Raw genomic sequence first — 23,515 nt, 5'->3', positions numbered from 1 at the left:
CTTACGACTTGAACCAAACTACTGTAGCTGTATCGTCATTCATTCGACCTAAATTGTGTCTCATATTACAATGGACCAACTTTGTTTCGATTTGGAGGTGCGGCCTAAAACTTTTCTCTCCCCTTGAATTTCGAGTCTCAAATTTCAGGTGCGGCTTAGATTCGGGAAATTTTTTTTCCTTTATTAAGAGTCATTTTTCAGGTGCGGCTTAGATTCGAGTAAATACGGTAATTAGAAGAGCTTGAAACCGCAGCAAAGTGCCAATCCAATGAGTTAGAGAATGCAACTGGGTCCATTAAGGTATCCTGCGCAACAGTTAGCCAGAGATCGGGGAAAAGCTGCGTGTGCCGGATATCTGTCGGATTCAACTCTGAACAACTGTTAACAGGGTGAAAGGATCAAAGGAGCTGGTGAAGAAATGCCAGATTGCCTTCTTGCTACCTCATATGATGCGACAGCATCGCGCATGTAACTGCTTGTAGTGGATACAGTTGGCCACATACGAGGATAATGGTGGAAAACGTGAAGAGCATGTCTCCGCTCATGTACTGCGTTATGGCATGCCTCTTTCCACCAAGGAACTGGGGAGCACCAGGGCAAAGGGGAGGAACGGTGTACTGAATGTTCCGCGGCTGTAAAAATAACTTCCGCATCATGAGTGACTTGATCCTCGATGCTAGGGAATTGACGGTCATAAAATGTTGTTAGAGAAGAGAAAAGTGTCCAATCAGCTTGAGAAAACTTCCAGCGTCTTGGACGCGTAGATGGCAGTTGTGGCTGTAATCAAAGGACCCAAGGAAAATGCTCACTTGAATGTGTATCAGCAAGAGCTAGCCGAACAGTACTGACCGAAAGATTCAGATGAGAGTAGGTTGACATGGAGGTAGACAAAAATGTCAGGTTCCCAGTGTTGAGGCAAACAAGATCCACTTGGTGGAAGAGTTCAATCAATAGGGAGCCTCTCTGACAAGGATGCGGAGATCCCCAATGCAGGTGGTGGGCGCTGAAGTCCCAAACTAGTAAATAGGGGGTTGGGAGCTGGCCAAGGAGATGAAGGATTGGTTGGTTGGTTTGTTTGTGGGATTGAAGGGACCAGACTACTACGACCATCGGTCCTGTTTTCCACGAACTTTGAACACCCACAAAGAATAAGAACAAACAATGGAGCTGACAAGATACGACACAGACAGAGGCCAGAAAAAAAGAATTAAAACCACATTGAATGTGACTGGTTGGCTGACCATAGAAACAAAAAAGGAAAAGCCAACCACCAAGAAACGCACTAAAAACCCCAGTCTAAAATCGTAGCCCAAAGGACAGACTCAACACAAAAAAAAGGACAAACACTTCGATCGAGCAATAAAAACCCCCTGCACAAATAAAACTCAAAACTAAATCTGCCATCTCAACGTCACCCGAGAAAAGTGCAGGAAACTTACCAGGAAGCGCAAACGTCTGCCTGAGCAGAGTTAAAAGCGAGAGACCCGCAAGGAGGAGCACCATGCACCGGTAGCGTCCTCGATGGCCCAAAGTTTGTTGGTTGAAGGAAGGGTGCGCCATTCTTCACCCCAGGTGAGAAGTACTTTCTGCCGCAAAACTGACCTGAGGTCACTTTCCGAAGGCCAATCTTCAAGGCGCATGCTCCGACAGCCTGTTGGGCCAGTATGTCAACACATTCAAATGGTTCAAATGGCTCTGAGCACTATGGGACTTAACATCTGAGGTCATCAGTCCCCTAGAGCTTAGAACTACTTAAACCTAACTAACCTAAGGACATCACACACATCCATGCCCGAGGCAGGATTCGAACCTGCGACCGTAGCGGTCTGTCAACACATTCATTTCCCAGGATGCCGATATGACCCAGGGTCCACACAAAGACCACAGAGCGGCTGCAATGGGAGAGAGTATGGAGGGATTCTTTGATAGCCATCACCAAATGAGAGTGAGGGAAACACTGGTCAATAGCTCGTAAACCTCTCAGGGAGTCACTACAGATAACGAAGGACTCACCTGAGCAGGAGCGGATATACTCAAGGGCGCAGAGATGGCGACCAGCTCGGCAGTGAAAACACTACAGCAAGCCGGCAATGAGTGATGTTCATAATGATTCCTAGAGTTAGAGCATAAAAGACGCGACCAGCAACCATCGAACCGTCAGTATAGACTATGTCAGAGCCTTCAAACACGGCAAGGATTGAAAGAAAGTGGCAGCGGAGGGCCTCAGGAGGGACTGAGTCCTTCGGGGCCCTGTGCCAAATCGAGCCGAAGGCATGGGCAGGGCACACACCACAGGGGTATACGCTGAGGGGCCTGGGAAAGAGGTAGGAGAGGAAAAACCTCAAGCCCAAAGACAAGAGCTCTGACGCAAACCGCGATTGTACACCCTGACCAGGGCCGCCGTTCCGGAAGATGGACGCCTGACTGAGGGAACAGGAGACGATAATTGGGATGCCCGGGCAAGCTACAAACGTGTGTAGCATAAGCGGCCAGTAACCATTGGCGCCGGGACCGCAATGGGGGGATACCTGCCTCCACAAGTATGATGTTGACAGGGCTTGTCTGGAAAGCTCCAGTGGCAAGTCGGGCCCCGCTGTGAAGGATGGGATCAAGCAACTACAATGCGGAAGGTGATGCCGAACCGTAAGCCAGGCTTCCATAATCTAGACGGGACTGAATTAACACCTGGTACAGTCGTAGAAGGGAAGACCGATCGGCACCCCCGCTTATCTGGAAAACCGGAGACAAGTGGTATCAATTCATTGAGCAACATCACAAGAACAAAAGCTGGAACATGGAGTACCCCAAGGGTCCATCATAGGGCCTCTCCTGTTCCTTATTTATGTCAATGATCTGGGTTATAACAACAATATGTTACAGTTTGCTGATGACACCACCCTTTTTGCCAAAGGAAGAACTGCTGCAGAATCACTCCAAGAAACAGATGAACTCTTCCAAAACATTAAAGAATGGTTCATCAAAAATAAAATGAATGAAGAAAAAACAACATCTGATATGCACCCTTAACAACATCAGATGCCATGATAATATGGAGGCTGTCAAACTGTTGGGCTTCATGATAGACAGGTAACTAACAATGAACGAACACACAGTGTACGTGTGCTCCAAGCTCTCCCGTGTAATATACCTTCTGAGGAGGTTAAAAGGTGTATTGAGTGACCAATATCTCATAACAGCATATTATGCCCTATTCCATAGCCACATCAATTATGGGCTACTGTTATGGGGACATTCTGCAGGTTGTAAGGATGTGCTAATTCTACAGAAAAAAGCCCTCAGAATAATCATATCAAGTAAAAGACAGGAGCACTGCAGGCCTATATTCAACCAGTTAGGAATTATTAGTCTTCAGCCAGTATGTGTTTTTATGTCTCATCAGTGTGAAAGAAAACCAAGGAGTCTTCAGCATGAGGCAAGATATACGCAATCAAAATACCTGTAACAAGAGGAGCATCGAAATACCCAGGTGTCGACTGATGGGAATGCAAGACAGCTTTCCAGTGGTTGCCCTAAAGATGTTCAACTCACTGCCACAAGAAGTGCAATCCCTGCCGCTAGGAACATTCAGAAGGAGAGTAGCACAGGACCTGAAAGAACGCCCATTGTACTCCATTGGTGAATTCTTTAATAGGGACCAAAGTCAATGGACAAACAAATATTGTTTCTATTAAGTATAACTGCCTTAATTTTGTGAATATTTTTTTGAATGTATATATGTAATTAATCTTGATGCAGTCTGTCCAATCAGGGTTGGTAAATGACACAGATCTAGTAATAAAGTAATAGTAATAAAGTATTAAACTGAGGAGGGGTGTCCAGGTTGAAATTCAATGATTATATCTGTGGCTTACGTTGAGTAACTTCAAAGATTTAAAAGTACACTAGTTACCATTTTTCACTACTTAGGGTCCTTTCAAAAATAAATAAATTAATAAATAAATAAACAAAATAAAATATAATCAACAAATGGTTTTAACATTTTGAGAGTGTTATTTAAGGGAGAGAAACTGAAAATTTATCATGTTACAACACTCCTGTTATCACCGAAAAGTTTAAAAGTAGCTTACACTACGCGAGCATCGAACAGTGTTGCTGGTACTGATCATAAAAATTAACTGATAATACCAAAAACTTAGTTCACACCAGAGCCACAGGGATTTGACCTCCATCCGTAAAAGATGAAGCCTATTTTCTTAAAAATTGCACAATTGCTTCCTTTAGTTAGCAAGTGACATATGGCGTAATGAAACCAGAATTTAACTAGAAAATATATGATGGGCATTCTAAGATTTATTTCTTATCTCATACAGTGTTTCTGGGAAACCTGTCCTGTTCTCTCAGTGATGCTTTCAGTTGTTTCAGAAAGCTGTCACAGTTCCACCTGCAAGAGTGCGCTAAGAAACCAAACTCTAGTTACACACTACCTTTTCTTACCTTTTACAATTCTGTGTCCATTACGCACAATATGGAGACATTCATATGCAAAAAAAGTATATGCTTGCACTTAGTATAAGGAAGCAGGCTCTTACCCATTATGTGACTGTCCATCATCAATGACGATGGCACTCAGTTCATCACAGAGTGCTTTCGGTGAACTGGAGTTATCCAAAAGCACTTCTTCACCTGAAATAGTATCGCAATTATGTATTAGCGTATTTCACGAATCATATTTAGGGACCGAAACTGACTGTTAAGCAGTCCATGGTTTGGCAGTGGCTTTGGTGCATCATGCAGTTGACATAAAATCAAAATGTCGCAGAAAACGCAACTTCCACCACTACTGCATGGAACTTAACACTTCCCCGCTGGTGATGCTGTTGGAGGTTTCCTTAGAACGCAAAAACACAACTGTCAAGCTCCTAAACCACCATCGACAACTGATCAATAGTTATGGTACTTTAATATTGCATAGAATACAGGAGAGAGATGGCTGCATGGGCTAAGTGTCAAATTATTTATAAAAGCAAGCATTCTTAGATTATATCACGTTACGTGTAGCAGCTTCTTGGCAATTTTACTAACGGTCACATTAAAATTAATCTACTTTAAAACTACAGAACAAAACCTCCATTCGAGAAATATTCTATAGGAATAACTACGAACAGAGTCAGCTGTTTTTTTTTTTGAAATGGGTATTGCAGATCAATTTCTAACACTGAAAACAGTCCATTCGAGAAATATTCTATAGGAATAACTACGAACAGTCAGCTGTTTTTTTTTTTTTTTTTTTTTTTTTTGAAATGGGTATTGCAGATCAATTTCTAACACTGAAAACATGATGCGCAGCAATAGTCTTATAATATCTTACAACAGAAATCTGTACTCCCATTTTAATTTTACCAATACATTTCAAACAGTCAATGTAAATCTAAGTTATATAGAAAAACAAATAAACCAAAACAAATAAACCTTCACCACAATCCGTGCCACTGTCACTCATGATAATTGCTCAGTTGGGTAACTGAATAACAATTTCAAATATCGTGCAACTACGGAAAGTATTCGTCTTTGGTGTGATAAGGGGTACCAATACACTCACCTCGCGAAGTTGGCGAACTTTAACTTAATAAGAAATGGGTGTATCATTACGTGCAACCCATAAATTTTTATTCTGTCAGCAAGAATCATAAATAAATCCTTTGAGAATCTTTTTCGGCTTTTTATAGACACCACAATTGCAACTCCAGACTTCAGCAAAGATATCTGATAAACAAAGAAAATGAACATATGTCTTTGGGCTTATTGGCGGTTCTACATTTGAATGTACACCGATTTGGGATAGAGTAGTGACAATTTATAAGAATAATTGATTGTTAATTGATTAGCAGTCTAGCCGTTTATTGTTGCAGTGGGCGTAAGTATAACTAATATACTGCATCGATGAAGCTATATTCAGAATAGTACATTATTTTAATACACATCATATACAATTGAGACATGAAAAATGCCTCTGCATTCGATTTCCTATTATTTCATGCATTGTTCCGTTAGCATTCTACTGTCAAAACCATTCCATGAAGTGTGTTACGATTCAGAAACTGTGTGCGTTGTTTTTTTTATGTTACGGCAGTATTGTTAATTTCTCTGAGATACACGGATAGCAATGTGCGATACATATTATGTCCCTTAGAACAAATACTGATGTGTTTATAGAAAACGAAGTGGACAGACTTCAATCTGAAACAAATTTTGCTTAATTGTGCCTTACAATTGGCAGTAACGAAAATATGCGGCCCATCAGTGTGTATCGGAAAACAATGTGTGCGTCTATCTAGTATTGAAAATTTATTTCTACAAATAATTTATAGTTGAGTGTTCCCCAACTCTCCCTTTTGAGTTGTCACCAAGACTTGTCGACTTTTTTTTAGTTGAATGACACGCTTTGTTCCCACCATAGTCTACAGTAAAATATTTTTGCTTAATAAACAGCGTCACGGTTTTGTAGTAGGACTTCGTAGCGTAACACGAAAACTGAATTTAAAATCCTTGAAATTTTAGGTGTGAGCACAAATTGTAATGCATGTAATTTAAATAAATACATTATACTATAGTTAGTTTAATGTAAACCGTTTTTAAATTTGGTCAGAACTGAGTTTGCTTTACATTTCCAGCCTTCCACTAAAAGTTTCTTAAAACTATGATTTTTTTTTTCATCTTGTGCCAAAATTTTTCTCATCATGTTATAGTTACTTTCTATATAGAGTAGCATATCTGTGCAATATTAAAATTAATTAGGAAATGATTAGGGGGGAAATGGTTCCTAATATTGTACATCTAATGTGGGCTGACCCTTCTACCAAACGGTCAGTTTCAATACTTGGTTGCAAAAATAAAATTATTTTAAAGGATAGGTGGAACATTTTGTTTCCAATCTGAAGACTGATTAGATGTGGCAGCTTTCCATACTGCTCTATCATCATTTTCATCTCCGCTTAATGTCCAAGCCTTGGTATCCCTCTAAGACTACCACACTCACCCTGTTCCCTCTCCCTCTCTTCCTGTCCCTCCCTCCCATTACCAAAATGACAATTCGTTGATGCCTCAAGATGGGGTCCTATCCATCAATCCTTCCTTTTTAATCAAGTTGTGTTATAAGTTTCCTTTTCCTCCACCTTCCTACATCCCTCCTCTGTCCCCAGTCCATTTTTATCCTGTACCTCAATGCTCTACATAGGCTTATCCACATGGTCCTCAGCATTTTTCTCTAGCACATCATTTCAGAAACTACTATTGTTTCCTTGATTGAACTGCTTAACAACATTTCACTTCTGTACAAGACTGCACTCCATGCAAATACCTTCAGAAAAGACATCCAACCACTTAAATTTATATTTTCTGTAAACAGATTCTCATTCTCTCCTTCACACACACACACACACACACACACACACACACACACACACAGAATTGCTTTTCTTGCTATTGCCAGCCAGAATTTTAAATCCTCCATACATCGGCCATTGTTACTTATTTTGCTGCCCAAATAGAAAAATATTGTTTCTACTTTTTCTTATTTACTAATACCTCATCATTGTCTGATATATTTATATTGGGTCATTCCACATCAAAGGGACCAATATTAAAATGTGTCCCCACTCGACCCTCTCCTAATCTAATGAAATTTAGCGTGAATATCCTATATGGTCTTTGATGGGTGTATACCAGATCTCAGTCCAATATCTTCAATGATTGAATTTTTAGGGCAACTCCCTCACCCCTTTCTGCTACTCAGTTAATTTGATGTGCACCTTCCCCTTTGGGGCTTTCCCAGAACATGTCACAGAGGTGCCCTCTTGGCTAACCTTCTCAATCAATTTAACCTCATCTGCTTTAACGCGGGAGCACCCACAATCCTTGCAGACTCTATACACACCTATTCCCATTTGGACCTCTCCTTCTGCACTGCCCAGCTTGCCCACTGTCCGGAGTGGTCCGTTCTCTCTGACACGTACTTGAGCGACCATTTCCCATGTGCTCACCAGGTAGAATATCTTACAAACGTTATCCTTACTGCTGCAGAAAGTTCCATTCCTTGCACTTCCTCTTAATCGCGCCATCTGAACTCTCGATTTCATACAGTTGCTTCTCTTTCCTCCAAAGGTTTCCATAATTTTTTGTAATTATGTTATTCCAAAATCTTGCATTAGTCCTCTAGCCATTCCCACTTAATTTCTGTACTCATTTTTTAGACAGCTGTATTTTCTTTCACCTGCTTTTTTATATTCCTAATTTTTATATTTTTCCTTTTGTCAGTTAAATTCAGTGTCTCCTTCCTTTATTATCCAAGGTAATATACATGGTTTTTCATATTTATTCAGGCCCCATATCCATGACTTCTACATTTTGGCAATTCTTTCCGTTTGAATTTGCAAATAATAGCCAATAAATTATGGTCAGTCTCCACTTGCCTGTGGGAATGTCTTACAGTTTAAAACATGGTTTTGAAGTATCTGCCTTACTGTGATACAATCGATCGAAAACCTTCTGGTACCACAAGGTCTATTCCACATACACAATCTTCTGTCATGATTCTTCAACAAAGTGTTAGTGATGATAAAATTATGCTTTGTACAAAATTCTACCAGGTAGCTTCGTCTTTCACATATTTCACCCAGTCTGTTTTCCCCTACTGTTTTTCCTCCTCCTTTCCCTATAACTGAATTAGTCACCTATCACAATTAGATTTTCCCCTTCCTTTACAGTTGGAATAATTTCTTTTATCACATTTTTCATTCTTTCAGTCTCTCCATCCATGGAGCTGGTTGGCATATAAACTTGTACTGCTGTGGTGGGTGTTGGCTTCATATCTGTATTGGCTGTTATAATGTGTTTAGTACATTACTCACAGTAACTTACCTGTATTGTCAGTTTCTTTTTACTATAGACATACTCTTACACCACTCTTGATTGATTTTGTATTTGTATCTCTGTACTCACTTGCCAAGAAGTCATTTTCTTCCTCCCACCTCAGTTCACTAATTTTCACTATATCTGATGTCAACATATCCATTTTCCTTTTTCAGTGCTCATGATTTACTTAACTGATCAAGGAATCTTAACGTTCCATGCTCCCGCTATGGGTCCGGGGGTAAGAATAGGCCCTAGGTATTCCTGCCTGCCGTAAGAGGTGACTGAAAGGAGTCTCACATGTTTCGGCCTTTATGTGATGGTCCCCTATAGGGTTTGACCTCCATTTTTCAAAATTTTCCTGAAGAGCGAGCCAATTGGGGAAGGGCGCCTTACATGGTGCACCGTGTCCATCGTGCATTGAGATCTTGAGCCCACTTTCTCGTTGTCATGTTGCAGTCCTGCCCATTCTCCATCTCTTTCATGAGGACACCTTCTTGGGTGTGTTTTCCACAATGCACTATGCAATGTCACTTACTGCACCAACGATGACCATGGACTTTTTTGAACCTCGTATCCAGCACAGTAGCCAGTCAGTTTTGGTGGGGCCTCCATGTACCCTGTTGGTTGTAGTCCCTGACAACACAGGAATCGCTCTGCTGTTGCCTGCGCCGTTAACTCCCCACATGTGCCAAGGAGTAGATGCCTGTCACTCTGGGGCATCGGGACTCCCGACAATGGCCATCCTGCCTGGTGGCCATGGCTGCCGCTGGGTGACGCCCGTGAGGAGGGCTCCTCATCGGAGTGGGTGGCATCAGGGCAGATGACACACGATGAAGCATAATATGTCATCTCTTGCTGGTGGTCTGCCGCCAGCAGTCTCTAAGTGAGTAAAGTCTAACTTTAACGCTAAGAAATATGACCCCAAGTCGTTCCCCTCCCTGGCCACATGATGGGAGGAACTCCAGGCGAAGGATGGCAGTGAAGCTTATTTGCCCTGGTACCTCATATGTACGACAGTTGATAGGGAATCTTTCATATCCATGAAGCCTGAGTTTTTTGTGGAGCATTTGGAGTACAAGTTTGGGGAGGTGGAGGGTTTTTCCAAAATGCGCTCTGGGTCAGTTTTGATAAAAGCAGCATCCTCTGCCCAGTCACAGGCATTACTCGCTTGTAGCAAGTCGGGGGATGTTACTGTTACCATCAAGCCTCATACGAGCTTAAATATGGTCCAGGGTATTATATTCCACAGGGACCTACTTTTACAGTCTGACGACGAGCTGCATGCCAATTTAAAACGGCGAGGTGTTCATTTCGTCTGGTGCGTCCATCGGAGTCCGGGGGATAACCAGGTTGCCACCAGTGCCTTCATCTTGACCTTCGAGTGTGATGCATTCCCCGAGAAGGTCAAGGTGACTGTCTACTGCTGTGACGTCAAGACATATATCCCTCCCTTAATGCGGTGCTTTAAGTGCTGGAAGTTGGGCATATGTCTTCCCGCTGTACTTCCAGCCTCACCTGTTGATATTGTGGACATCCATCGCATCCCAATACTCCATGCGCCCATCTGTGTCAACTGCGGACAGCATCATTCACCTTGCTCATCAACTGCAGGATTTTATAAAAAGAGAGGAAAATAGTGGAATAAAACATTCTGGACTGACTGACCTACACTGAGGCTAAGAGGAAATTTAAGTGCCTACATTCTGTGGCTATGACCTTCTCATACACTGCCGCTACGAGAACAGTTCTCGCCCCCCATCAGTTCCTCAAATTCCTGTCGCCTCTTAGAACTGGGAGACTACACCTGCCCCCTTGATGGTGGGGGGCACTTCCGTCATGGTTGCTGCAACACCACCTACTTCGGGAGCAACACTCCCCCCCCCCCCCACACACACACACACACACACACACACACACACACAAAAATCGTAGATTTCAGTCCCCACTTCTGTGCCGGAGAAGCACAAGTTTTCTTCGGCTCCTCTCGCTAGGAAGGGGTCTCTTGGGTCACTCCCTTCCCAGGTATCTGCTAGTAGAAAAGATGACATCCTCCAGTGGCTAAAATGCCCAAAAGCAGCTGGTTGTAGGGCTTCACTCTCATCCTCAGTCCCGGAGACTGATTCAGTGAAGTCTTCCCAGCCAGGGAAACTCAAGGAATAGCATGAGAAACCGAAAAGGAATACCACTAAGAACAAGAAACTTGAGGTGGCACCCACACCACTGCTACCTATGAGCTCTGTGTATGATGATGGGGTGGAGATTCTGGCATCTGCTGAGGACCTGGATATCACTGGATCCTCAGGCACAATGGATATACACTGCTCAGGCAAAAATTCGGTGGCAGCAGGTGACCTTGGGGCATAAACTGCCTCATTGAATGTCCCATGCCTTCCCAGTCTAACAATGTTGTCATCCTCCAGTGGAAATGCGGCGGTTTTTTTTCCACTGCCTGGATGTGCTATGGCAACTGTTAAGCTTTACACCTGCTTTCTGCATTGCCCTCCAAGAAACCTGGTTCCCGACAATGCAGACCCCTGCCCTCTGCGGCTGTAAGGGATATTACAGGAACCGTAGCGACTATAATAGTGTCGGGTGGAGTTTGCTTTTATGTCCTAAACTCAGTCTGTAGTGAATCTGTGCCTCTTCAAACCCCTCTTGAAGCTGTGGCTGTCACAATCAGGATGATGCAGGAAATAACTGTCAACAATGTATATCTTCCTCCAGATGGTGCAGTACCCCTGAATTATGCACTGATTGATCAATTCCCTAAACCTTTCCTACTTTTGGGAGATTTTAACACCCATAACCCCTTGTGCGTTGGCAACGTGCTTCCTGGCCAGGGAAGAGATGTCAAAACTTTACTCTCTCAGTTCGACCTCTGCCTCTTAAATACTAGGGCTGCCACACATCACATTTCAGTGTGGCTTGAGGTAGTTACTCTGCCATTGATTTAATAATTTGCAGCGACTTCTCCCATATATCCACTGGAGAGCACATGACTGCCTGTGTGGTAGTGACCACTTCCCCATCTTTCTGTCACTGTCCCAGTGTCAGGCCCACGGACGCCTGCCAACATGGATTTTAAACAAGACGGACTGGGAAACTTTCAGCTCTGATGTCACCGTTGTCTCTGCCCCACATGGTAGCATCAATGTGATGGTTGAGCAGTTGACTACCACAATCATTTCTGCGGCAGAAAACGCGATCCCTCGCTCTTTAGGGTGCCACTGGCGAAAGATAGTTCCTTGGTGGTCGCCAGAAGTCGCTGAGGCAGTTACAGAGTGTCGGCGAGCTCTACAGCGGCATAAGACACCCTTCCCTAGAGCATCTGATAGCCTGTAAGCAGCTCCGTGCCAGTATACGGCAGCTTATAAAACGATGGAAACAGGAGTGCTGGGAGAGGTACGTGTCGACCATTGGGTGCCATGTCACCTTCCCAAATCTGGACAAAGATCAGACGTCTTTTTGGGTACCAGACCCCAACAGGTGTCCCTGGCGCCACCATCAATGGCGTGCTATGTACCGATGCAATCGCGATTGCCAAGCACTTTGCTGAGCACTATGCTTGGGTCTCTGAGTTGGTGAACTACCCCCCAACCTTTCACACCCACACACGGCGGATTGAAAGGAAAGTCCTGTTGTTCACTACACGCCACAATGAACCCTATAACGCCCCATTTACGGAGTGGGAGTTCCTCAGCACCCTTGCTCATTGCCCCGACAGCTCCTGGGCTGGATCAGATCTACAGTCCGATGATTAAACATCTCTCGTCTGACTACAAGCGCCATCTCCTCGTCATCATCTACCGGATCTGGTGCGATGGCGTCTTTCCATCGCAATGGCAGGGGACCACCATCGTTGCAGTGCTAAAGCCTGGTAAAAACCTGCTTGATGTGGATAACTATCATCCCATCAGCCTCACCAATGTTGTTTGTAAGCTGCTGGGACGTATGATGTATCGACGGTTGGGTTGAGTCCTGGAGTCATGTGGCCTACTGGCTGCATGTCAGGGCAGCTTCCGCCAGGGGCATTCTACCACTAATAATCTTGTGCCCATAGAGTCTGTCATCCCAACAGCCTTTTCCAGATGCCAATACCTTGGTATTTTTTGATCTACGCAAAGCGTATGACACCACCTGGTGACATCATATCCTTGCCACATTATACGGATGGGGTTACTGAGGCCCGCTCCTGATATTTTAGTCCAGAATTTCCTGTTGCTGCGTACTTTACCTATCCAAGTTACCTCCAACAGTCCCCCCCACCCCCATATCCAGGAGAATGCAGTCCCACAGGGCTCTGTATTGAGTGTATCAGTATTTTTAGTGGCCATTACCAGTCTAGCAGCAGCTGTAGGGCTGTCCGTCTCACCTTCTATGTGCAGACGACTTCTGCATTTCGTACTGCTCCACCAACACTGGTGTTGCTGAGTGGCACCTACAGGGAGCCATCCACAAGGCGCAGTCATGGGCTCTCGCCCATGGCTTCGAGTTTTCGGCTGCTAAGTCGTGTGTCATGCACTTCTGTTGGCGATGTACCTTTCATCCGGAACCAGAACTTTACCTTAATGACGATCCACTCACTGTAGTGGAGACATATCGATTCTTAGGACTGTTTTTCGATACCCAATTGACTTGGCTTCCTCACCTTCGCCAGCTTAAACGGAAGTGCTGGCAGCACTTCAGTGCCCTCTGCTGCCTGAGCAATACCGACTGGGGTGCAGATTGCTCTACTCTGCTGCAGCTCTACAAAGCCCTTGTTCAATCCCACCTTCACTACGGGAATGTGGTTTATGGTTCAGCAGTGCCCGCAGCGTTGCGTGTACTTGACACAGTGCACTACTGTGGCATTTGCCTAGTGACGGGAGCTTTTAGGACGAGTCCGGTGACCAGTGTCCTGGTGGAGGCCGGAGTCCCTCCATTGCAGATCAGACTTGCACAACTGCTGGCCAGTTCCGTTGGACACATGCGTAGCTCTCCTGAACATATGAATTGCTGACTCATTTTTCCACCCGCGGTAGTTCATCTCCCACATCGGCAGCCCACGTCAAGGCTAATGATTGCGGTTCACGTGCGATCCCTTCTGTCTGAATTGGAGTCCTTCCCTTTACCACCTCCCATTCAGATCCATCTGTATACACCTCTGTGGTGTACACATAGGCCACAGATTTGTCTGGACCTTTCACGTGATTCTAAGGACTCAGTTACTCCTGCCGCTCTCTGCTGTCACTGTCTCTCGATTCTTTACTTTTTCTGGGGCCCTGAATTGGTTTACACCAAAGGCTCGATGGCTGATGGTCACGTTGGCTTCACATACATCCACAGAGGCCATTTTGAACAGCATTCCTTGCCTGATGGCTTCAGTGTATTCACTGCAGAGCTGGTGGCCATCTCCTCGTGCACTTCAGTATATCCGTTCATGCCCTGGGGAATTGTTTCTTCTGTGTACTGACTCCTTGAGCAGCCTACAAGCTTATCGACCATTGCTACCCTCGCCTTCATTTGGTAGTGTCCGTCCAGGAGTCCATCTATGCCTTGAACCGGTCAAGTCATTCAGTGGTGTTTGTGTGGACCCCAGTATATGTCGGCATCCCAGGCAATGAACTGGCTGACAGGCTGGCCAAACAGGCTACATGTAAACCGCTTCTGGAGACAGGCATCTCTGAACCTGACCTGCATTCTGACTTACGCTGTAGGGTTTTTCGGCTTTGGGAGACGGAATGGCATAACAGTACATACAACAAACTGCATGTCATTAAGGAGACTGCGAATGTGTGGAAGTCTTCCATTTGGTGCCCTTACAAGGAATCAGTTGTCCTCTGCAGGCTTCACATTGGCCACGCTTGGGGCGACCCACGGTTATCTTCTGTGCCATGAAGACTGGCCTGGGTGTCGGTGCGGTGCCCGGTTGACAGTGCCCCATATTCTGGCGCACTGTCCCACTTCGACTGCCCGGCGACAAAATCTTGCGTTACCGGACTCATTGCCACTAATATTATATGACAACGCCTCATCGGCTTATTTAGTTTTAAGTTTTATTCACGAGGGTGGGTTTTATCATTTGGTCTAAGTTTTAGCACATGTCCTTTGTGCCTCTGTGTCCTCCACCCTAGTGCTTCAAGGGTGGAGGTTTTAATGTGTTGCAGAGTGGCTGGCTTCTCCTTTTTTATTCTCATGGTCAGCCAGCCATGGTAATCTGCTTTGTTGTTTTAATCTCTTCATCCCGTTTCTTGCGTTTCTGTGGTTTTCTTTTCCCTTTTTGTCCATTTACATCTTTGTTGTCCTTTCTCGTTCTTCTGACTTTTCCTTTCATTCCATTTTGAGTTGTCGGTCTTGTTTGTTCTATTCTCACACTTGTGGCATTGTGTTATTCAGAACAAAGGACTGATGACCTCTTAGTTTGGTCCCTGTCCCCCTCTTTTAATCCATCCAACCATTCCATGTTCCAAAATTTAGAATGCTAGATTTGTTTCTCCTAATGACAATGTCCTCCTGTGTAGTCCCCACGCGGAGATCTGAATGGGAACCTATTTTACCTCCCGAATATTTCATCCAAATGGATGCCACCATTAAACTGTACTGTAGGGCTGCATTGTAAGATTCCTCACATGATTCCTTTTCTGTCTGTATATATCTTTTTGACTAATGTGATATTGTGCACTCTCTCTCTCTCTCTCTCTCTCTCTCTCTCTCTCTCTCTCTGACTTTTGTTGTGATGACATTGATTTGTAGTGCAGTCTAATGTTTGTTCGTGCCGAATATAAACACACTTTCATCAGTCATATAAATTAAAACTGCAATGTAAATTCAGAAAATGTATGTTAGATAATGGAAAAATCTCAAGAATGTTTTTGTACATGTTATGTACTTTGTGTATTATAGCAATGAAAATAATAAATTTTTGGTAATAAAATGTAGTTGGATGGATAAAAAAAATCTACTTACCAAACTGCAGCAGGAGAACATACTTATTTTAAAATAATAATAATAATAAAAGGTTTTACTTGCGCAAGCTTTTGGAGCCAGTGGCTATTCCTTCGGGCTGAAGAGGAAGGAAGAGGAGCGAAGGGAAAGGAACTGGAGAGGCTTAGAAAAATGAGTTTATTTTTTTTTTTTAGATCGCAAAAACAACTAGGGGTCATATGTGCCCAAGCCAGAACCCAGAACACCAATATGAAAAAGTCATTAAAAATTACTACATGTGAAGCCCAATCAATGGGAGGAAAGAGAGCTAAGAACAAGGACTCCCTCTTGAAGAAAGGTCAACAAAAAATGCTGTAGAGGCTGTGGAGGATCTCAACTGAAGATTAAATGTCCTTTGCCATATTGCTACAGCGGATAAAAAATGAAATGCAGGTGACAGCTCGTGCATCATTTGCTAAAACGGCCACTAACTCAGACAGCAAACATACTACTGGTACATAAGTGGTTAAAAAAAAGAAACTGTATTCGGTCTGGAAATGGCAACCCATCAAAGGTTATGATAATGAGCACTGGTGGGATCACCCTTAACATAGCCACGTGGTCTGAGGCGACGCGTGGCTTGCCCCCATCGGAGGTTTTGAGTCCTCCCTCGTGTGTGTGTGTGTGTGTGTGTGTGTGTGTGTGTGTGTGTGTGTGTGTGTGTGTGTGTGTGTGTGTGTCCTTAGCATAAGTTAAAGTTAGATTAAGTAATGCGTAAGCTTAGGGACCTGTGACCTCAGCAATTTGGTCCCATAAGACCTACCCATAAATTTCCAAATTTCACCCTTATCAAAAAGGATGGCTAAAAAGACAATGCCCAAGACGCAACCTCGCTAAAATGATCTCATGGTGAGAGGGCCGATAGGATGTCGGTCAAGCTGCTGGAGTGGTTTAACTCCCCAGAGCTTGTGACCATGAAGGGAAGACCAACGTTGATGCCAAAGTGACACCACCTGCTGATTGATGGTAACACGGAGATCATTGGAAGGAATGAAAGAACTAGCTAGCTGTGATAAACTGCAGCCTTGGTGGCAGCATCAGTATCCTTGTTTCCCATCAGACCGAATGACCAGGAACCCACATAATCGTCAGTGGCTCCCTCAAAAGTAAGCAAGTGGAAGCTTTCTAGGACCCATTGCACTAAGGGATGGACTGTGTACTGCACGCAGAGGCTCTGAAGGGCACTGAGTCAGATCAGAGGACACAACTGACAAGCTTATGTTGCGTGCCACAGCGATACAGATGGCCGTACCGTAGGTGCAACCACAACGGAGGGGTATCTGTTGAGAGGCCAGACAAACGTGTGGTTCCTGAAGAGGGGCAGTAGCCTTTTCAGTAGTTGCAGGGACAACAGTCTGGATGATTGACTGATCTAGCCTTGTAACACTAACCAAAACATCCTTGCTGTGCTGGTACTGTGAACGGCTGAGAGCAAAGGTAAACTACAGCCGTAATTTTTCCCGAGGGCATGCAGCTTTACTGTATGATAAAATGATGATGGCGTCCTCTTGGGTAAAATATTCCGGGGGTAAAATAGTCCCCCATTCGGATCTCCGGGCGGGGACTACTCAGGACGATGTCGTTATCAGGAGAAAGAAAACTGGTGTTCTACAGATCAGAGTGTGGAATGTCAGATCACTTAATCGGGCAGGTAGATTAGAAAATTTAAAAAGGGAAATGGATAGGTTAAAGTTAGATATAGTGGGAATTAGTGAAGTTCGGTGGTAGGAGGAACAAGACTTTTGGTCAGGTGATTACAGGGTTATAAATACAAAATCAAATAGGGGTAATGCAGGAGTAGGTTTAATAATGAATAAAAAAAATAGGAGTGCGCGAAAGCTACTACAAACAGCATAATGAATGCATTATTGTGGCCAATATAGACACGAAGACCCCGCCCACTACAGTAGTACAAGTTTATGTGCCAACTAGCTCTGCAGATGCTGAAGAAATTGATGAAATGTATGATGAGATAAAGAAATTATTCAGATAGTGAAGGGAGACGAAAATTTAATAGTCTTGGGTGACTGGAATTAGAGAGTAGGAAAAGGGAGAGAAGGAAACATAGTAGGTGAATACGGATTGGGGGTAAGAAATGAAAGAGGAAGAAAGAGGGACCTGGATAAACTGACTAAACCAGAGGTTGTAGAGTGTTTCAGGGAGAGCATAAGGGAACAATTGACAGGCATGGGGGAAAGAAATACAGTAGAAGAAGAATGGGTAGCTTTGAGGGATGAAGTAGTGAAGGCAGCAGAGGATCAAGTAGGTAAAAAGACAAGGGCTAGTAGAAATCCTTGGGTAACAGAAGAAATATTGAATTTAATTGATGAAAGGAGAAAATATAAAAATGCAGTAAATGAAGCAGGCAAAAAGGAATACAAACGTCTCAAAAATGAGATCGACAGCAAGTGGAAAACTGCTAAGCAGGGATGGCTAGAGGACAAATGTAAGGATGTAGGGGCTTATCTCACTAGGGGTAAAATAGATACTGCCTAAGGGAAATTAAGGAGACCTTTGGAGAAAAGAGAATCACTTGTATGAAATCAAGAGCTCAGATGCAAACCCAGTTCTAAGCAAAGAAGGGAAAGCAGAAAGGTGGAAGGAGTATATAGAGGGCCTATACAAGGGCGATGTACTTGAGGACAATATAATGGAAAGGGAAGAGGATGTAGATGAAGATGAAGTGGGAGATACGATACTGAGTGAAGAGTTTGACAGAGCACTGAAAGACCTGAGTCGAAACAAGGCCCAGGAGTAGACAACATTCCATTAGAACTACTGATGGCCTTGGGAGAGCCGGTCATGACAAAACTCTACCATCTGGTGAGCAAGATGTATGAGACAGGCGAAATACCCTCAGACTACAGGAAGAATATAATAATTCCAATCCCAAAGAAAGCAGGTGTTGACAGATGTGAAAATTACCGAACTATCAGTTTAATAAGTCACAGCTGCAAAATACTAACGCGAATTCTTTACAGACGAATGGAAAAACTGGTAGAAGCGGACCTCGGGGGAAGATCAGTTTGGATTCCGTAGAAATGTTGGATCACACGAAGCAATACTGACCCTACAACTTCACAGAGAAGATAGGTTAAAGAAAGGCAAATCAATGTTTATAGCATTTGTAGAGTTAGAGAGAGCTTTTGACAATTTTAAATGGAATACTTTCTTTCAAATTCTAAAGTTGACAGGGGTAAATACAGGGAGCGAAAGGCTATTTACAATTTGTACAGAAACCAGATGGCAGTTATAAGAGTCGAAGGCCACGAAAGGGTAGCAGTAGTCGAGAAGGGAGCGAGACAGGGTTGTGGCCTATCCCCGATGTTATTCAGTCTGTATATTGAGCAAGCAGTAAAGGAAACAAAAGAAATATTTGGAGTACGTATTAAAATCCTTGGAGAAGAAATAAAAACTTTGAGGTTCGCCGATGACATTGTAATTCTGTCAGAGACAGCAAAGGACTTGGGAGAGCAGTTGAACGGAATGGACAGTGTCTTGAAAGGAGGATATAAGATGAACATCAACAAAAGCAAAACGAGGATAATGGAATGTAGTCTAATTAAGTCGGGTGATGCTGAGGGAATTATATTAGGAAATGAGACACATAAAGTAGTAAAGGAGTTTTGCTATTTGGGGAGCAAAATAACTGATGATGGTCGAAGTAGAGAGGATATAAAATGTAGACTGGCAATGGCAAGGAAAAGCGTTTCTAAAGAAGAGAAATTTGTTAAGATTGCGTATAGATTTAAGTGTCAGGAAGTCGTTTCTGAGAGTATTTGTATGGAGTGTAACCATGTATGGAAGTGAAACATGGACAATAAATAGTTTGGACAAGAAGAGAATAGAAGCTTTCGAAATGTGGTGTTACAGAAGAATGTTGAAGATTAGATGGGTAGATCACATAACTAATGTGGAGGTGTTGAATAGGATTGGGGAGAAGAGAAGTTTGTGGCACAACTTGACTAGAAGAAGGGACCGGTTGGTAGGGTATGTTCTGAGGCATCAAGGGATCACAAATTTAGCATTGGAGGGTAAAAATCGTAGAGGGAGACCAAGAGATGAATACACTAAGCAGATTCAGAAGGATTTAGGTTGCAGTAGGTACTGGGAGATGAAGAAGTTTGCACAGGATAGAGTAGCATGGAGAGCTGCATCAAACCAGTCTCAGGATTGAAGACCACAACAACAACAACAACATGTTGCCGGATGTACTGTGTGGCCTGATAGAAGCAACGAGCTCTGCTGTAAATACTAATCATTGTTCTGAGAGCAGATAGTGAAAATCATCAGTGCCAGTGACGAAGCCACATCCGGCACTACACTCTGTCCAAGAATCATCAGTGTACACAAAGGTTGCTAAATTCTGTGCGAAGATTGAGAAACTTACATTGATGGATCGAATCTGGAGTAGTTTTCTTAGGATGCTAATTAAGTCCAAGGTGAACATGTGCCACCACATGAAGCCAAGGTGGTGAAGGGTTCACACACATCGGGAAAATGGCAGGTTGTGTGAGGTAGTGTGGAAATATCACCCAGAACCCATGGTCAGGGGAGACTTACTGGATAGGATGAGGACAGACTCCTTTCTTTCCTTCTCATTACATCTGGTAAGTCTTACCTGACCCAGGGTACTGGTGACTTCTCCGAACTCTACCTCCTTTCCTCAACCTCCCCTCCACCTCTCATCCTTCCCCTTAAACCCTTCTGCCTGAAGGAGGAGCCACTGGCTCCAAAAGATTTCATAAATAAGACCTTTTTTTTAATATCTGTTCTCATGCTGCCATTTGCTGAGTAGATTTCTTATCTATACAGTTACATATGTTGTATATTGATATTTGTGCCAACATAAATTACTGTTGTTCTCCAAATAATTTTTGGAATAACTGTTGCTACCTTCCTTACCTTCTCCTCAACAGTAATACACAGATTAAAATATGCCACGTACAAAGCGTCCAAAGAAAGGAAGACAGACAAAACCAAATGAGTCGGCTAACACTGAACTTGACCCAAATATTGTTATTAAACAAGAGCCTGAGGATCCACCTCCAGAAAGTATGGAATTTGAAGCTGAAGCAGATGGTAATCTAGATGAGGACAACTATCCACTCCAGGTGTCCAAAGTTAACCAGTCTGCTAATATGTACTCAATTACACAACTGAGAAAGCTTGGTAAGTGTGTTGGCCATTTTATGTTGTTTGAATTGTAGATTATAAAATCACTTAGCTTTAAAGACATATTTTAGAATAAGGTATGCACTTCTTGATGAAATATTATACTATTGGATTTGAACAGAAGTAAGCAGCTTCCTTTTGTGAACTTAACAACAGAAATTGACAAAAGTAATATAACAGATTGACCTGTAGCGTAGCCTAATTGTTACATATTTAAATGCATTTTGCCACATTTAACACTCTTTTTATCACAAAAACCTAAACTTCGGGATACTAGTATATTCGGAAAATGTATATTGAATAATGGAAAAGTGTCGGATTATTTTGACGCGTGTAATGGACACATAAACTACAAAAAATGCAAATTGGATTTTGTAATTTTATTACTGGCCAACTAAGGACCATGCCTGGATAAATATTCTTCTCTTTTCCCTCATCGTCCTTCAAAACTTTATTTTTCTCAGAATGAGCTCTTTTTCTCGCATATGACCATCTTACACCACTTTTTGTTCTCTGTTTTATCGTCCTGAAAACCTTTAAATTTCTTGTATTCTAGTTTGAATTTGTTCATGCTAAGTAAGGTTTCCTATTAAATTTGCATTTCTTCTTAGTCCATTGTTGTCTTGCTTCCTTACTTATTTGTTTTCCTGATATGGAAGAATGAGATAATGAAGGAAGACAGCCTAACAAAGATACACACAAACTGTCCATAGTGTATCTGTATAACACGTCTTTCCCTGATCTCATCTGTTATTTCAGGGCAGAATAAGTATATTTCCTTATTTGGTCTCAAACCCTAGTTGCCACAATTGTGACCTAATATTTTCTTGAAGATTCTTCCTATCGTAACCAGATCTGCGATGCATCTGGATGAATGTAATGTTTCTAGCAATACAGGACTTGTGGTTTTACAACATCTTTAGAAAAAATTATTTATTGTACAGATTCGACACTTTCATGTACGCTCTTCTAGTGGTGTCCCCCCCCCCCCCCCCCCCCTCACCCCGGGTTCTGATTTTACTTGCTTTTTTTCATGTTTATATGTTCCACCGAGGTATTTAAATTTGTCAGGGGTTTATCTCCCAAGTCCAGACAACTTACTGCTTCTTTTGATCTACATAACTTTTTGCAGTTAAAACTTTTTCCTTCCTCTATTTTTCATTTTCTTCAAACTCTTTCCAGCTCTCAGTATAATAATAATAATAATAAACTGCCTCCTTGTCAGATTCTTAATAAAATTTGGAAGGAACTAGTGATCTAAATAAATTTAAGTACTGTGTATGTAAGAGTTTGTTTAGTTATTTCCAGAGTATTCTTATCTGTTGCCCTGGTTCAAAATATCGTAGCTCTGGGGCTGATGCGCAGAGCAGTCTGAGTTATTGGGGGGGGGGGGGGGCTCCATGTGAAATCTGTTTACATTTAGTGATTTTGCTGTTTCCTCTTCGTTTACTGCTTTCACGTCAAATAAATTTTAAAAAAAAGTGATTTCTGTGCCTGGGTACTATCAAGTGAATTAAAATACATTCATATAATTATGGAAGGCTACAATATGTTGTTAGTTCCAGATTTTATTTTATCAACTAACTGTTCACTGCATTTCAAGTGCACGTTTTTCATCTTCTAACATGTGTGGCATTATGCCATAATAAAGAACCAAACATGAGATAATACAGTACTGGTACTCCAAGAAAATTTACATCCCGAAAACCACTCTGAAAAGCTTAATATGAGGTCGAGGGCTACTTCGTTGGGAATCTGGACGTACAAATGTGCACTTTAATGTGAATTATTCATTTCAGTATGGTACAAGAAATTCTGACTCTCTTGAAGTATCCTCTGATGTCTTGTTTCTTTTATGACATAATGTAAGATCTTAATATTTTACGCATACAAACATACAGGCTTCCTACGTCATCTTAGCTGCGCAAGCACGGGGACACCTCTCATGTGGCACTCTCTGGCAACTGCTGGTACAAATCAATTTGTAACAGGTCTTGGGAAAATTGTGGTTTGAAAAGCATTATTTTCAAAGTAAATTTCCTTTTGCGGAAGGTGAACTATGTACGAGAATGTACGATGAATTTCTTAAATCAAAGAGTGTTTGACTCTCATTTAAAAATCAACTCTTTGATGACAAGCCATTTAGAAGAATTTTGATCCCAGAAGATCAGAGATTTATGTTGGTATTAAACATTTTACTGGCATATTTATGTGATGTGTCCTAAAGTGTAAAACGTGCAAAAAAGATCAACATTATATGTGAAAGCTTAGTTTCTCTTGTAGCTTATTAATCTTCGTGACAAATATTATATATGAAAAGTTTGCTTTTCCTGTAGCAACACTATGTACATTAATTTAGACCATTAACTATTCCTGTTTCTCTGTTTGCGCTACATAACAGTGATGATGTTATTGGCTGACTACATCATGTGTCCTATGCTATGAGTATCCGCTGGCATCAGCTCACAAGATCACTTGACATGAGCTATGACTGGCTTACAAAAGC

The 23,515-nt window shown here is 42.6% G+C and overlaps 2 protein-coding genes across 4 annotated transcripts in view; one reads left to right on the top strand and one right to left on the bottom strand.

The window, feature by feature from the left end:
- Positions 1-5,528, bottom strand: part of LOC126236139 (targeting protein for Xklp2-like) — a 113,592-nt gene extending 108,064 nt beyond the window's left edge. For 2 of the 3 annotated variants that reach the window (XM_049945222.1, XM_049945220.1), the window contains exons 1-2: positions 5,431-5,528; positions 4,551-4,644 (exon numbers count right to left, since the gene is read on the bottom strand). In XM_049945222.1, coding sequence (XP_049801179.1) covers positions 4,551-4,644; positions 5,431-5,461 — 125 coding nt within the window. In that variant the 5' untranslated portion in view covers positions 5,462-5,528. The remainder of the gene's footprint in view (positions 1-4,550; positions 4,645-5,430) is intronic. The other variant, XM_049945221.1, reaches the window with a different exon arrangement.
- A 220-nt stretch (positions 5,529-5,748) lies between these two features.
- LOC126234395 (uncharacterized) overlaps positions 5,749-23,515 on the top strand; it is a 66,097-nt gene continuing 48,330 nt past the window's right edge. The window contains exons 1-2 of the mRNA XM_049943083.1: positions 5,749-5,875; positions 20,754-21,006. Of these exons, the coding sequence (XP_049799040.1) occupies positions 20,772-21,006 (235 nt within the window). The 5' untranslated portion in view covers positions 5,749-5,875; positions 20,754-20,771. The remainder of the gene's footprint in view (positions 5,876-20,753; positions 21,007-23,515) is intronic.

The sequence above is a fragment of the Schistocerca nitens genome, chromosome 2 (assembly GCF_023898315.1).
Source record: "Schistocerca nitens isolate TAMUIC-IGC-003100 chromosome 2, iqSchNite1.1, whole genome shotgun sequence".
In the NCBI taxonomy this organism is placed as follows: Eukaryota; Metazoa; Arthropoda; class Insecta; order Orthoptera; family Acrididae; genus Schistocerca; species Schistocerca nitens.
Note: the sequence above shows the minus strand (reverse complement) of the source record. Positions and strands in the feature narration are given on the sequence as shown.